The sequence below is a fragment of the Panulirus ornatus genome, chromosome 11, assembly GCF_036320965.1.
Source record: "Panulirus ornatus isolate Po-2019 chromosome 11, ASM3632096v1, whole genome shotgun sequence".
Taxonomy (NCBI): Eukaryota; Metazoa; Arthropoda; class Malacostraca; order Decapoda; family Palinuridae; genus Panulirus; species Panulirus ornatus.
The window spans coordinates 15,915,161-15,929,903 of NC_092234.1; the positions used below are offsets into that span (position 1 = coordinate 15,915,161).

General features: G+C 41.2%; 1 protein-coding gene across 1 annotated transcript in view; it reads right to left on the bottom strand.

Moving 5' to 3' along the window:
- Positions 1-14,743, bottom strand: part of mahj (LisH and WD40 domain-containing protein mahjong) — a 212,913-nt gene that overhangs the window by 63,184 nt on the left and 134,986 nt on the right. Inside the window, exon 19 of the mRNA XM_071666225.1 lies at positions 11,266-11,544. Within this exon, the coding sequence (XP_071522326.1) occupies positions 11,266-11,544 (279 nt within the window). The remainder of the gene's footprint in view (positions 1-11,265; positions 11,545-14,743) is intronic.

The window sequence follows — 14,743 nt, forward strand, 5'->3', positions numbered from 1 at the left end:
TTCTCATGCCACAAGCATCTTTTGTGCAAGCCATCACTACTTCCCTAAATACATCCCATTCCTCCCCCACTCCCCTTACGTCCTTTGCTCTCACCTTTTTTCATTCTGCAATCAGTCTCTCCTGGTACTTCCTCACACAAGTCTCCTTCCCAAGCTCACTTAGTCTCACCACTCTCTTCACCTCAACATTTTCTCTTTTTTTTCTGAAAACCTCTACAAATCTTCACCTTCATCTCTACAAGATAATGATCAGACATCCCTCCAGTTGCACCTCTCAGCACATTAACATCCAAAAGTCTCTCTTTCATGTGCTTATCAATTACCATGTAATCCAATAATGCTCTCTGGCCATCTCTCCTTCTTACATATGTATACTTATTTATGTCCCTCTTTTTAAACCAGGTATTCCCAATCACCAGTCCTTTTTCAGCACACAAATCCACAAACTCTTCCCCATTTCCATTTAAAACACTGAACACCCCATGTACACCATTTATTCCCCCAACTGCCACATTACTCACCTTTGCATTCAAATCACCCACCACTATAACCTGGTCTCATGCATCAAAACTGCTAACTCATTCACTCAGCTGCTCCCATAACACTTGCCTCTCATGGTCTTTCTTCTCATGCCCAGGTGTATAAGCACCAATAATCACCCATCATTATAACCCGCTCTCGTGCATCAAAACTGCTAACATACTCACTCAGTTGCTCCCAAAACACTTGCCTCTCATGATCTTTCTTCTCATGCCCAGGTGCATAGGCACCAATATTCACCCATCTCGCTCCATCCATTTTCAGTTTTACCCATATCAATCTAGAGTTTACTTTCTTATACTCTATCACATACTCCCACAACTCCTGTTTCAGGAGTAGCGCTACTCCTTCTTTTGCTCTTGTCCTCTCACCAACCCCTGACTTTACTCCCAAAACATTCCCAAACCCTTGAGCTTCATTTCACTCAGAGCCTAAACAGCCAGTTTCCTTTCCTCATACATACTCCCTATCTTTCCTTTTTTCTCATCTTGGTTACATCCACAAACATTTAGACATCCCAATCTGAGCCTTTGAGGAGGATAAGCACTCCCCATGTGACTTTCTTCTGTTTCTCCCTTTTAGAAAGTTAAAATACAAGAGGGGAGGGTTTCTAGCCCCCCCCCCCTCCTATCCCCTTTAGTTGCCTTCTACAACAAGCGGGGAATGTGTGGGACGTATTCTTTCTCCCCTATCCCCAGGGATAATATACATAGTGATAATATACAATGCCCTGAAGAATGCTCATGAATTGGCAACATAGGGTTGTTTAGTGTCTATTCAACTCTTTTTATTATTATTATTATTATTATTATACTTTGTCACTGTCTCCCGCGTTAGCAAGGTAGCGCAAGGAAACAGACGAAAGAATGGCCCAACCCACCCACATACACATGTATCCATACACGTCCACACATGCAAATATACATACCTATACATCTCAATGTACACATATATATACACACACAGACATACACATATATACACATGTACATAATTCATACTGTCTGCCCTTATTCCTTTCTGTCACCATCCCACCGCACATGAAATGAAAACCCCCTCCCCACGCATGTGCACGAGGTAGCGCTAAGACAACAAAGGCCACATTCATTCACACTCAGTCTCTAGCTATCATGTATAATGCACCGAAACCACAGCTCTCTTTCCACATCCAGGCCCCACAAAACTTTCCATGGTTTACCCCAGATGCTTCACATGCCCTGATTCAATCCACTGACAGTACATGGACCCCGGTATACCACATCGCTCCAATTCATTCTATTCCTTGCACGCCTTTCACCCTCCTGCATGTTCAGGCCCCAATCACTCAAAATCTTTTTCACTCCATCTTTCCACCTCCAATTTGGTCTCCCACTTCTCCTCGTTCCCTCCATCTCTGACATATGTATCCTCTTTGTCAATCTTTCCTCACTCATTCTCTCCATGTGACCAAACCATTTCAAAACATCCTCTTCTGCTCTCTCAACCACACTCTTTTTATTACCACACATCTCTCTTACCCTTTCATTACTTACTTGATCAAACCACCTCACACCACATATTGTCCTCAAACATCTCACATCCAGCACATCCATCCTCCTCCGCACAACTCTATCTATAGCCCACGCCTTGCAACCATACAACACTGCTGGAACCACTATTCCTTCAAATACCCATTTTTGCTTTCCAAGATAACGTTCTCAACTTCCACACATTTTTCAACGCTCCCAGAACGTTCGCCCCCTCCCCCACCCTATGATCCACTTCTGCTTCCATGGTTCCATCCGCTGCCAAATCCACTCCCAGATATCTAAAACATTTCACTTCCTCCAGTTTTTCTCCATTCAAACTCACCTCCCAATTAACTTGTCCCTCAACCCTACTGTAACTAATAACCTTCCTCTTATTCACATTTACTCTCAGCTTTCTTCTCTCACACACTTTACCAAACTCAGTCACCAGCTTCTGCAGTTTCTCACCCGAATCAGCCACCAGTGCTGTATCATCAGCGAACAACAACTGACTCACTTCCCAAGCTCTCTCATCCACAACAGACTGCATAATTGCCCCTCTTTCCAAAACTCTTGCATTCACCTCCCTGACAACCCCATCCATAAACAAATTAAACAACCATGGAGAAATCATGCACCCCTACCATAAACCAACATTCACTGAGAACCAATCACTTTCCTCTCTTCCTACACGTACACATGCCTTACATCCTCGATAAAAACTCTTCACTGCTTCTAACAACTTACCTCCCACACCATATATTCTTAATACCTTCCACAGAGCATCTCTGTCAACTCTATCATATGCCTTCTCCAGATCCAATAATGCTACATACAAATCCATTTGCTTTTCTAAGTATTTCTCACATACATTTTTCAAAGCAAACACCTGATCCACACATCCTCTATTTAAATCTAACACTATATTTTCTCTTCACAGTTCTTTCATCATGAGTATGCGTTATGTATTATAAACCTTAAATTTTTTTTTTTTTATACTTTGTCGGTCTCCCGCGTTTGCGAGGTAGCGCAAGGAAACAGACGAAAGAAATGGCCCAACCCCCCCCATACACATGTATATACATACGTCCACACACGCAAATATACATACCTACACAGCTTTCCATGGTTTACCCCAGACGCTTCACATGCCTTGATTCAATCCACTGACAGCACGTCAACCCCGGTATACCACATCGCTCCAATTCACTCTATTCCTAGCCCTCCTTTCACCCTCCTGCATGTTCAGGCCCCGATCACACAAAATCTTTTTCACTCCATCTTTCCACCTCCAATTTGGTCTCCCTCTTCTCCTTGCTCCCTCCACCTCCGACACATATATCCTCTTGGTCAATCTTTCCTCACTCATCCTCTCCATGTGCCCAAACCACTTCAAAACACCCTCTTCTGCTCTCTCAACCACGCTCTTTTTATTTCCACAAATCTCTCTTACCCTTACGTTACTCACTCGATCAAACCACCTCACACCACACACTGTCCTCAAACATCTCATTTCCAGCACATCCATCCTCCTGCGCACAACTCTATCCATAGCCCACGCCTCGCAACCATACAACATTGTTGGAACCACTATTCCTTCAAACATACCCATTTTTGCTTTCCGAGATAATGTTCTTGACTTCCACACATTCTTCAAGGCCCCCAGAATTTTCGCCCCCTCCCCCACCCTATGATCCACTTCCGCTTCCATGGTTCCATCCGCTGCCAGATCCACTCCCAGATATCTAAAACACTTCACTTCCTCCAGTTTTTCTCCATTCAAACTCACCTCCCAATTGACTTGACCCTCAACCCTACTGTACCTAATAACCTTGCTCTTATTCACATTTACTCTTAACTTTCTTCTTCCACACACTTTACCAAACTCAGTCACCAGCTTCTGCAGTTTCTCACAAGAATCAGCCACCAGCGCTGTATCATCAGCGAACAACAACTGACTCACTTCCCAAGCTCTCTCATCCCCAACAGACTTCATACTTGCCCCTCTTTCCAAAACTCTTGCATTTACCTCCCTAACAACCCCATCCATAAACAAATTAAACAACCATGGAGACATCACACACCCCTGCCGCAAACCTACATTCACTGAGAACCAATCACTTTCCTCTCTTCCTACACGTACACATGCCTTACATCCTCGATAAAAACTTTTCACTGCTTCTAACAACTTTCCTCCCACACCATATATTCTTAATACCTTCCACAGAGCATCTCTATCAACTCTATCATATGCCTTCTCCAGATCCATAAATGCTACATACAAATCCATTTGCTTTTCTAAGTATTTCTCACATACATTCTTCAAAGCAAACACCTGATCCACACATCCTCTACCACTTCTGAAACCACACTGCTCTTCCCCAATCTGATGCTCTGTACATGCCTTCACCCTCTCAATCAATACCCTCCCATATAATTTACCAGGAATACTCAACAAACTTATACCTTAAATATATTTGTTAATAATATACATGTTTTAGATGAGAGCTCATGAGCTGGCAACACAAGGCTGCTTAGGATCCTTTAAATCTGGTATGCCAATTTTTTATGGTCTTTGTGATTTGTTCATTTTATGAGAGTAATGAGTAAGGAATCAGTTACATCTGAGGAAGTTTATGTCATCCTGTAGGTTTTTTTTTTTTGCTTTGTCGCTGTCTCCCGCGTTTGCCAGGTAGCGCAAGGAAACAGACGAAAGAAATGGCCCAACCCACCCCCATACACATGTATATACATACACGTCCACACACGCGAATATACATACCTATACATCTCAGTGTACACATATATATACACACACAGACATAAACATATATACACATTTACATAATTCATACTGTCTGCCTTTATTTATTCCCATCGCCACCTCGCCACACATGGAATAACATCCCCCTCCCCCCTCGTGTGTGCGAGGTAGCGCTAGGAAAAGACAATAAAGGCCCCATTCGTTCACACTCAGTCTCTAGCTGTCATGTAATAATGCCCGAAACCACAGCTCCCTTTCCACATCCAGGCCCCACAGAACTTTCCATGATTTACCCCAGACGCTTCACATGCTCTGATTCAATCCATTGACAGCACGTTGACCCCGGTATACCACATCGATCCAGTTCACTCTATTCCTTGCCCTCCTTTCACCTTCCTGCATGTTCAGGCCCCGATCGCTCAAAATCTTTTTCACTCCATCTTTCCACCTCCAATTTGGTCTCCCACTTCTCCTCGTTCCCTCCACCTCTGACACATATATCCTCTTGGTCAATCTTTCCTTACTCATTCTCTCCATGTGCCCAAACCATTTCAAAGCACCCTCCTCTGCTCTCTCAACCACACTCTTTTTATTTCCACACATCTCTCTTACCCTTACATTACTTACTCGATCAAACCACCTCACACCACATATTGTCCTTAAACATCTCATTTCCAGCACATCCACCCTCCTGCGCACAACTCTATCCATAGCCCACGCCTCGCAACCATACAACATTGTTGGAACCACTATTCCTTCAAACATACCCATTTTTGCTTTCCGAGATAATGTTCTCGGCTTCCAAACATTCTTCAAGGCTCCCAGGATTTTCGCCCCCTCCCCCACCCTATGATTCACTTCCGCTTCCACGGTTCCATCCGCTGCAAGATCCTCTCCCAGATATCTAAAACACTTTACTTGCTCCAGTTTTTCTCCATTCAAACTTACCTCCCAATTGACTTGACCCTCAACCCTACTGTGCCTAATAACCTTGCTCTTATTCACATTTACTCTTAACTTTCTTCTTTCACACACTTTACCAAACTCAGTCACCAGCTTCTGCAGTTTCTCACATGAATCAGCCACCAGTGCTGTATCATCAGCAAACAACAACTGACTCACTTCCCAAGCTCTCTCATCCACAACAGACTGCATACTTGCCCCTCTTTCCAAAACTCTTGCATTCACCTCCCTAACAACCCCGTCCATAAACAAATTAAACAACCCTGGAGACATCACACACCCCTGCTGCAAACCTACATTCAATGAGAACCAATCACTTTCCTCTTCCTACACGTACACATGGCTTACATCCTCGATAAAAACTTGTTCTGTAGGTATCAGAACAAATTATTATATTGATGTTTTTTCATTATTTTTTTACCTATGCAATTGATGTTTTTAAGGAACATAAATGCCAGATAAGGAAATTGTATAGTTTTTCTTGATAAAAAAAAGCAGTAAAAAAAGACCAGTCATCATTTCTATACTTTATAGGAGAATTCACACTCCTCAGGAATATTTCCAGCCAAAGGATTAAAATTATTTTGTCTCAAATTTCCAGCCAAAGGATTAAAATTATTTTGTTTCAAAGAAAACAGAGAATACAACATTATGCTGAAAAAGGAGAATACATCATTATGCTCATCATAGGTGAAATAAAATGGATTTAAGGTATTTTAAATGATAATATTCATACCAAGAACTAAATCTATATGCAGCTTAGTGAACTGATTAAAAAAAGAAAAAAATATGTAAGCAAGTAATGAAAGGGTAAGAGAGATGTGAGGTAATAAAAAGAGTGTGGTTGAGAAAGCAGAAGAGAATGTGTTTAAATGGTTTGGACATATGGAAAGAATGAGTGAGGAAAGGTTGACAAAGAGGATGTATATGTCAAAGGTGGAGGGAACAAAGAGAAGCGGGAGACCAAACTGGAGGTGAAAAGATGCAGGGAAAAGATTTTGAGCGATCAGGGCCTGAACATACACGAGGGTGAGAACCGTGCAAGAACAGAGTGAATTGGAACAATGTGGTATACTGGGGTCAATGTGCCATCAAATGGACTAAACCAGGGCATGTGAAACATCTGGGGTAAATCACGGAATGGTCTGTGGGGCTTGGATGTGGATAGGAAGCTGTGGTTTCGGTGCATTAAACATGACAGCTAGAGACTGAGTGTGAATGAATGGAGCATTTTTTGTTTGTTTTCCTGGCACTACCTTGCTGAAGCAGGGGGTAGCAATGGTGTTTCCTGTGGGATGGGATGGCACCAGTAATGGATGAATGCAGGCAAGTATGAATATGTGCATGTGTATACATGTATATGCCTGTGTTTTGGAAGGCGGTAAATAACGTGAATAAGACAATAGAACATATGAGAACATTGGTGAAGGGGGCGAAAGGAGAAGTAATAACAGGTAGTGATGAATTGAGAAGATGGAGTGAGTATTTTGAAGGCTTGTTGAATGTGTTTGATGACAGAGCTGCAGATATAGGGTGTTAGGTCAGGGTAGTGAGTGAAGTGAGAGGTCAGTGAAAGCTTTACAGAAGATGAAATCTGGCTCAAGGGTAAAAGGGAAGAGTGGTTTGGGAAAGTCTTGGGAGTAAAGTCAGGGGTTGGTGAAAGGACAAGAGTTATGGAAGAAGTAGCACTACTGCTGAAGCAGGAGTTGTGGGAGTATTTGACAGTGTAAGAAAGTAAATTCTAGATTGATGTGGATAAAACTGAATGTGGATGGAGAGAGTGGGGTGATTAATGGTGCCTATGCACCTAGGCATGAGAAGAAAGATCATGAGAGGCAAGTGTTTTGGGAGCAGCTGAGTGAGTGTGTTAGCAGCTTTGATGCACAAGACCGGGTCATAGTGATGGGTGATTTAAATGCTAACGTTTGTAATGTGGCAGTTCAGAGTATAATTGGTGTACATGGGGTGTTCAGAGTTGTAAATGGAAATGGTGAAGAGATAGTGAATTTGTGTGCTGAAAAAAGACAGGTGATTGGGAATACTTGGTTTAAAAAGAGAGGTATACATAATTATACATATGTGAGTAGGAGAGATGGTCAGAGGGCATTATTGGATTACATGTTAATTGATAGGTGTGTAAAAGAGAGACTTGTGGATGTTAATGTGCTGAGAGGGGCAGCTGGAGGGATGTCTGATCTTGTGGAGGCAAAGGTGAGGATTTGTAGAGGTTTTCAAAAAAGAAGAGAGAATGTAGAAGAGTGGTGAGAGTAAGTGAGCTTGGAAGGGAGACTTGTCTGAGGAAGTACCAGGAGATATTGAGTATAGAATGGCAAAAGTTGAGAGCAAACGACTAGAGGATAGTGGGTGAGGAATGGGATGCATTTAGGGAAGCAGTGATGGCTTGCATAAAAAAATGCATGTGGCATGAGAGAAGTGGGAGGTGGGCAGATTAAAAAGGGTAGTGAGTGGTGGGATGAAGAAGTAGCGTTGTAAGCGAAAGAGAAAAGAGAGGCATTTGGATGATACTTGCAGGGAAGTAGTGCAAATGACTGGATGTATAAAAGAAAGCGGCAGAAGGTTAAGAGAAAGGTGCAAGGGCTGAAAAAGAGTGCAAATAAGAGTTGAGGTGAGAGAGCATCATTAAATTTTAGGGAAAATAAAAAGATGTTTTGGAAGGAGGTAAATAACATACATAAGACAAAAAGCGAACAAATAAAACATCTGTGAAGGAGGCAAGTGGGGAGGTAATAACAGGTAGTGATGAAGTGAGAAGGAGATGGAGTGAGTATTTTGAAGGTTTGTCGAATGTGTTTGATGAGAGAGTGGCAGATATAAGGTGTTTTGGTCGGGGTGGTGAGCGAAGTGAAAAGGTCAGGAAGAATGGTTTGGTAAACAGAGAAGAGGCAGTAAAAGCTTTGTGGAAGATGAAATCTGGCAAGTTGGCAGGTTTGGATGGTACTGCAGTGGAATTTGATAAAAAAGGGGGTGACTGTGTAATTAACTGGTTGGTAAGGACATTCAATGTATGTATGGACCATGGTGAAGTGCCTGAGGATTAGCGGAATGCATGCATCGTGCCATTGTACAAAAGACAAAGGGGATAAAGGTGAGTGTTCAATATACAGAGGCACATGTTTGTTTGATTGAGAGGGTGAAGGCATGTACATAGCATCAGATTGGGGAAGAGCAGTGTGGTTTCAGAAGTGGTAGAGGATGTGTGAATAAGGTGTTTGCTTTGAAGGATGTATATGAGAAATACTTAGAAAAACAATGGATTTGTATGTAGCATTTATGGATCTAGAGAAGCCCATATGACAGGGTTGATAGAAATGCTTTGTGGGAGGTCTTAGACTATATGGTGTGGGAGGTAAATTGCTAAAAGCAGAGAAAAGTTTTTACCAAGGATGCAAGGCATGTGTACGAGTAGGAAGAGAGGAGAGTGACTGTTTCCCAGTGATTGTTGGTTTGCGGCGGGGGTGTGTGATGTCCCCATGGTTGTTTAATTTGTTTGTGGGTTGGGTGGTTAGGGAGTTAAATGCAAGAGTTTTGGAGAGAAGGGCGAGTATGCAGTCTGTTGGGGATGAGAGGGCTTGGGAAGTAAGTGTTGTTCACCTATGATACAGCTCTAGTGGCTGATTCGTGTGAGAAACTGCAGAAGTTGGTGACTGAGTTTGGAAATGTGTGAAGGGAGAATGTTGAGAGTAAATGTGAATAAGAGCAAGGTTATTAGGTTAAGTAGCATTGAGAGACACGTAATTGGGATGTAAGTTTGAATGGAGGAAAATTGGAGTAAGTGAAGTGTTTCAGATATCTGGGAGTGGACTTAGCAGTGAATGGAACCATGGAAGCAGAAGTGAGTCATAGGGTGGGGAAGGGGACAAAGGTTCTGGGAGCAATGAAGAATGTGTGGGAGAGAACATTATCTGTAGAGCAAAAATGGGTATGTTTGAAGGAATAATAGTTCCAACAATGTTATATGGTTGCAAGGCATGGGCCATAGATAGGGTTGTACAGAGGAGGGTGGATATGTTGGAAATGAAATGTTTGAGGATAATATGTGTGGGGTGGTTTGATCGAGTTAAGTAATGAAAGGGTGAGAGAGAAGTGTGGAAATAAAAAGAGTGTGGTTGATAGAGCAGAAGAGGGTGTGTTGAAATGGTCTGGACATATGGAGAGAACGACTGACGAAAGATTGAGAAAGAGGATATATGTATCAGAGATGGAGGGAACAAGAAGCTGGAGACCAAATTGGAGGTAGAAAGATGGAATGAAAAAGATTTTGAGTGATCGGGGCCTGAACATACAGGAGGGTGAGAAGTGTGCAAGGAATGTAGTGAATTGGAACATCAACCCCTGTATATTACATTGTTCCAATTAACTCTATCCCATGCACGCCTTTCACCCACCTACATGTTCAGGCCCCAATCGCTTAATATCTCTTTCATCTCATCATTCCATCTCCAATTTGATCTGCCCATTCTCCTTGTTTTCTCCACTTCTGACAAAGACATTTTTGTCAACTTTTCCTCATTCAAACTCTCCAAGTGTCCTAATTATTTCAGCATACCCTCTTCTGCTCTCTCAATCACAGTCTTTTTATCACCAAACCTCTCTCCTATCCTTTCATTACCTATTTGATCAAACATGTCACACCTTTTGTCCTCAAACATTTCATTTCCAACATACCCACCCTCCTCTGCACAGTCTTATCTATAACCCATGCCTCACTTACAAATAATAATGTTTGAACTACTATACTATACCTTCAAACATACCCTTTGTCAACACCAAAATCAAGAGAGTATGAACAAAACATTTGTACAAGAATTTTGGTATAAAAATGTGTAGCTGACCACTAACCAAGACAGCACTGTAGTTTAATGTTATAGTTTGAAGGAAATTCTTATTTTCTACCATGGTAAAGATTCCATAAGAGAGGAAGGGTGGTTCATCCTTTAATGACTGATCATTAATAACCATGAATGGTTTACAGTACTTCTGAATAATGTGTCTGAGACAGTTAAATCAGTTACACCACTTACATATTCTCAAATAGTGATATGTAATTATCAGCTTGCATAACAAGCAATAATTTGTTAATGCAATCTGAATGGTTTACAGTACTTCTTCTGAATAATGTGTCTGAGACAGTTCAATCAGTACACCACTTACATATTTTCAAATAGTGATATGGAGTTATCAACTTGCATAACATGCAATAATTTGTTGATGCAATAATAATAAAAACACAAATGTTTCAGTGTTTCAAAATACATCATAGGAAAATGCCAGACACTTTCAACAAGGGAAAAGTACAAATGACATGAGGTGTAAAATGATACGTAAATGTTCCAAACCACATGATAAGGGAAAACATAGACATGAGGTGTATAATGATAAGCAGATGTTCCAAACCACATGATAAGGAAAAACATAAACGGTAATTTGTGACACCAAAGGAGCAAATAAAAAAATGCACAAAAAACTTACTGAAAGAGGTCAAAGGTTGGACATGTAACGACAGGGTTCTTGCACAGGGCATGTTGATTCATGAGATATTCTGTCACAATTCTGTCCAAGCTTATTGAAGGTTCACTGACCAGTGCTGTATTTGTCACCAAAGGCACTGACATACCGGGATTTACTGCACTGCTCACAATTCCTTGACTACAATTACTGCAACCACCAGTTGCCATTTCACTTTTACTGAAGTGACATACATTATTGCTGTTCGTCAACTGCATACTTCGGTTATCTCTTTTACTTGGTCTGGAAAAAAAATTGAATATATTTGAATATTCCAAGAGGAGCTACACTTTATCACTACACAACCAATTAATAGCACTTGTGGATAACTAAAGACTAGCAATAACAACACATATGGCACTTCTAAGGAAGAATATAAAGGCAACACTTGATGATGTTCACCAAAATATTAACTTGAATTTTTCAAAATATGGTCAACTACCTTTGGTCCAGCACCTTAACATGACAATGATCATATCCCAACAAACCACAGAGAAAAAAAGTATCAAACTATCTGTACTCTATATGCCAAACATAGGCCTCTAGAGCTCATAAAGCAGTAATAATCTTAGACTTTAACATCCTCATCAAATGTTCAGTGAAAGTAAATACACACAGAAACTATGACATCCACAATCAAATGTAACTTATTTGAATGATACTCTCATCTTAGGTCTTGCACGCTATCCTGAGCATGTTCCAAATCCCAGCTGTCACAAAGGAATGTTATGCTTAACTACATTTTTTCACTTTCTACAAATCCTGATTTACCACTTTCTCAGAGGAAAAACTTGCAAGAAATGCTAATTACGGCAATCTCACAACTGATTTTACTTGTTATGTATTGTAAACAACAAAGGAAAAAGCAAAGAACACAGGCTAAGTAAACCTGCCTGGTCAAGGCAGCTAGACCATTGATATAAGAACAAAGAGCACTTGCACTGCCTAATGCTTTTCCAAAGTTATATATATGGGAAAAACTTAGTTTGCAAAAATTTGTAAGTCATGATATTTGTCTCTGCCTTACAAATGTATTTCAAAAATTAAAGCTTTCTGTCACTCAATACTTTTAAGTTATTATGCTAACAAAAAGTCTCAGGTGTCCCAATTAACATGCAAAATGATGAGACAATGTGCCCTAAAATCTAATCAATTTGTCAACTTCACAAGGGGCCCCTATGGTGTACATATAAAGTTTCTATCATATAATGTTCTTGACCTATCATGCTACCACAGACATGCAGGCTATACTATGTTCAATGAATGGAAAGAAGGTACAGCCTTATCAAGGACCCTCTCACTTTAAAAAGTCCATCATTTCCCTGCTCCTTCACTGAGTATAGCCTTGAAGCTACAGAGCTCAAAAAAGGGGTCCTGGGATTGTATAACACACATATATGGGCAGCGAAGGGCTTTATCCACAAGTGGTAACACTAAGTTTTTATTTTCATATGAGGCAATACCATTGTTAGTAGATGAAAAAGAGTAGAACATCACTGAGAGGGTTTCACAACAAATATATTAGTAAATAAATAAAGCAATGTTGAATGAGTTTAGTGATAGAGTAGCAGATATAGGGTGTTTTGGTCGAGGTGGTGTGCAAAGTGAGAGGGTCAGGGAGAATGGTTTGGTAAACAGAGAAGAGGTATTGAAAGCTCTGCGGAAGATGAAAGCCGGCAAGGCGGCGGATTTGGATGGCATTGCAGTAGAATTTAATTAAAAAGGGGGTGACCACTGTTGACTGGTTGGTGAGGATATTCAATGTATGTATGGTTCATGGTAAAGTGCTTGAGGATTGGCAGAATGAATGCAAAGGGGATAAAGGTGAATGTTTAAATTACAGAGGTATAAGTTTGTTGAGTATTCCTGGAAAATTACATGGGAGGGTACTGATTGTGAAGGTGAAGGCATGTACATAGCATAAGATTGGGGAAGAGCTGTGTGGTTTCAGAAGTGGTAGAGGATGTGTGGATCAGGTGTTTGCTTTGAAGAATGTATGTGAGAAATACCTAGAAAAACAAATGGATTTATACGTAGCATTTATGGATCTGGAGAAGGCATTTAATAAGAGTTGATAGAAATGCTCTATGGAAAGTATTAAGAGTATATGGTGTGGAAGGTAAGTTGCCAGAAGCAGTGAAAAGTCCTTATCGAGGATGTAAGACATATGTACGAGTAGGAAGAGAGGAAAGCAATTGGTTCCCAATGAATGTCGGTTTGTAGCAGGGGTGCATGATGTCTCCATGACTGTTTAATTTGTTTATGGATGGGGTTGTTAGGGAGGTGAATGCTACAGTTTTGGAGAGAGGGGCAAGTATGCAGTCTGTTGTCGATGAGAGGGCTTGGGAAGTGAGTCAGTTGTTGTTTGCTGATGATACAGTGCTGGTGGCTGATTCAGGTGAGAAACTGCAGAAGCTGGTGACTGAGTTTGGTAAAGCGTATGAAAGAAAGAAGCTGAGAGTAAATGTGAATAAGAGCAAGGTTATTAGGTTCAGTAAGGTTGAGGGACAAAACAACTGGGAGGTAAGTTTGAATGGAGAAAAACTGGAGGAAGTGAAGTGTTTTAGATATCTGTCTGGGAGTGGATTTAGCATCGGATGAAACCATGGGAGCAGAAGTAAGTCACAGGGTGGGGGAGGGGGCAAAGGTTCTGGGAGCATTGAAGAATGTGTGGAAGGTGAGAACATTATCTCAAAGAGTAAAAATGGGTATGTTTCAAGGGATAGTGGTTCCAACAATATTATACTGGTTGCGAGGCATGGGCTATTGATAGCGTTGTGCAGAGGAGGGTGGATGTATTAGAAATGAGATGTTTGAGGACAATATGTGGTGTGAGGTGGTTTGATTGAGTAAGTAATGAAAGGGGTAAGAGAGATGTGTGGTAATAAAAAGAGTGTGGTTGAGAGAGCAGAAAAGGATATTTTGAAATGGTTTGGTCACATAGAGAGAATGAGTGAGGAAAGATTGACAAAGAGGATATATGTGTCAGAGGTGGAGGGAACGAAAAGTGGGAGATCAAATTGGAGGTGGAAGAATGGCGTGAAAAAGATTTTGAGCGATCGGGGCCTGAAAATGCAGGAGGGTGAAAGGCGTGCAAGGAATAGAGTGAATTGGAACAATGTGGTATACTGGGGTCAATGTGCTGTTAATGGAATAAACCAGGGCATGTGAAGCATCTGGGGTAAACCATGGAAAGTTTTGTGGGGCCTAGATGTGGAAAGGAAGCTGTGGTTTTGGTGCATTACACATAACAGCTAGAGACAGTGTGAACAAATGTGGCCTTTGTTGTCATTTCCTGGCGCTACCTCACGCGCGCATGGGGGAGGGGGTGCTATTTCATGTGTGACAGAGTAGCGACGGGAATGGATGAAGGCAGCAAGTATGAATATGTACATGTGTATATATGTATATGTCTGTGTATGTATATGTATGTATACGTTGA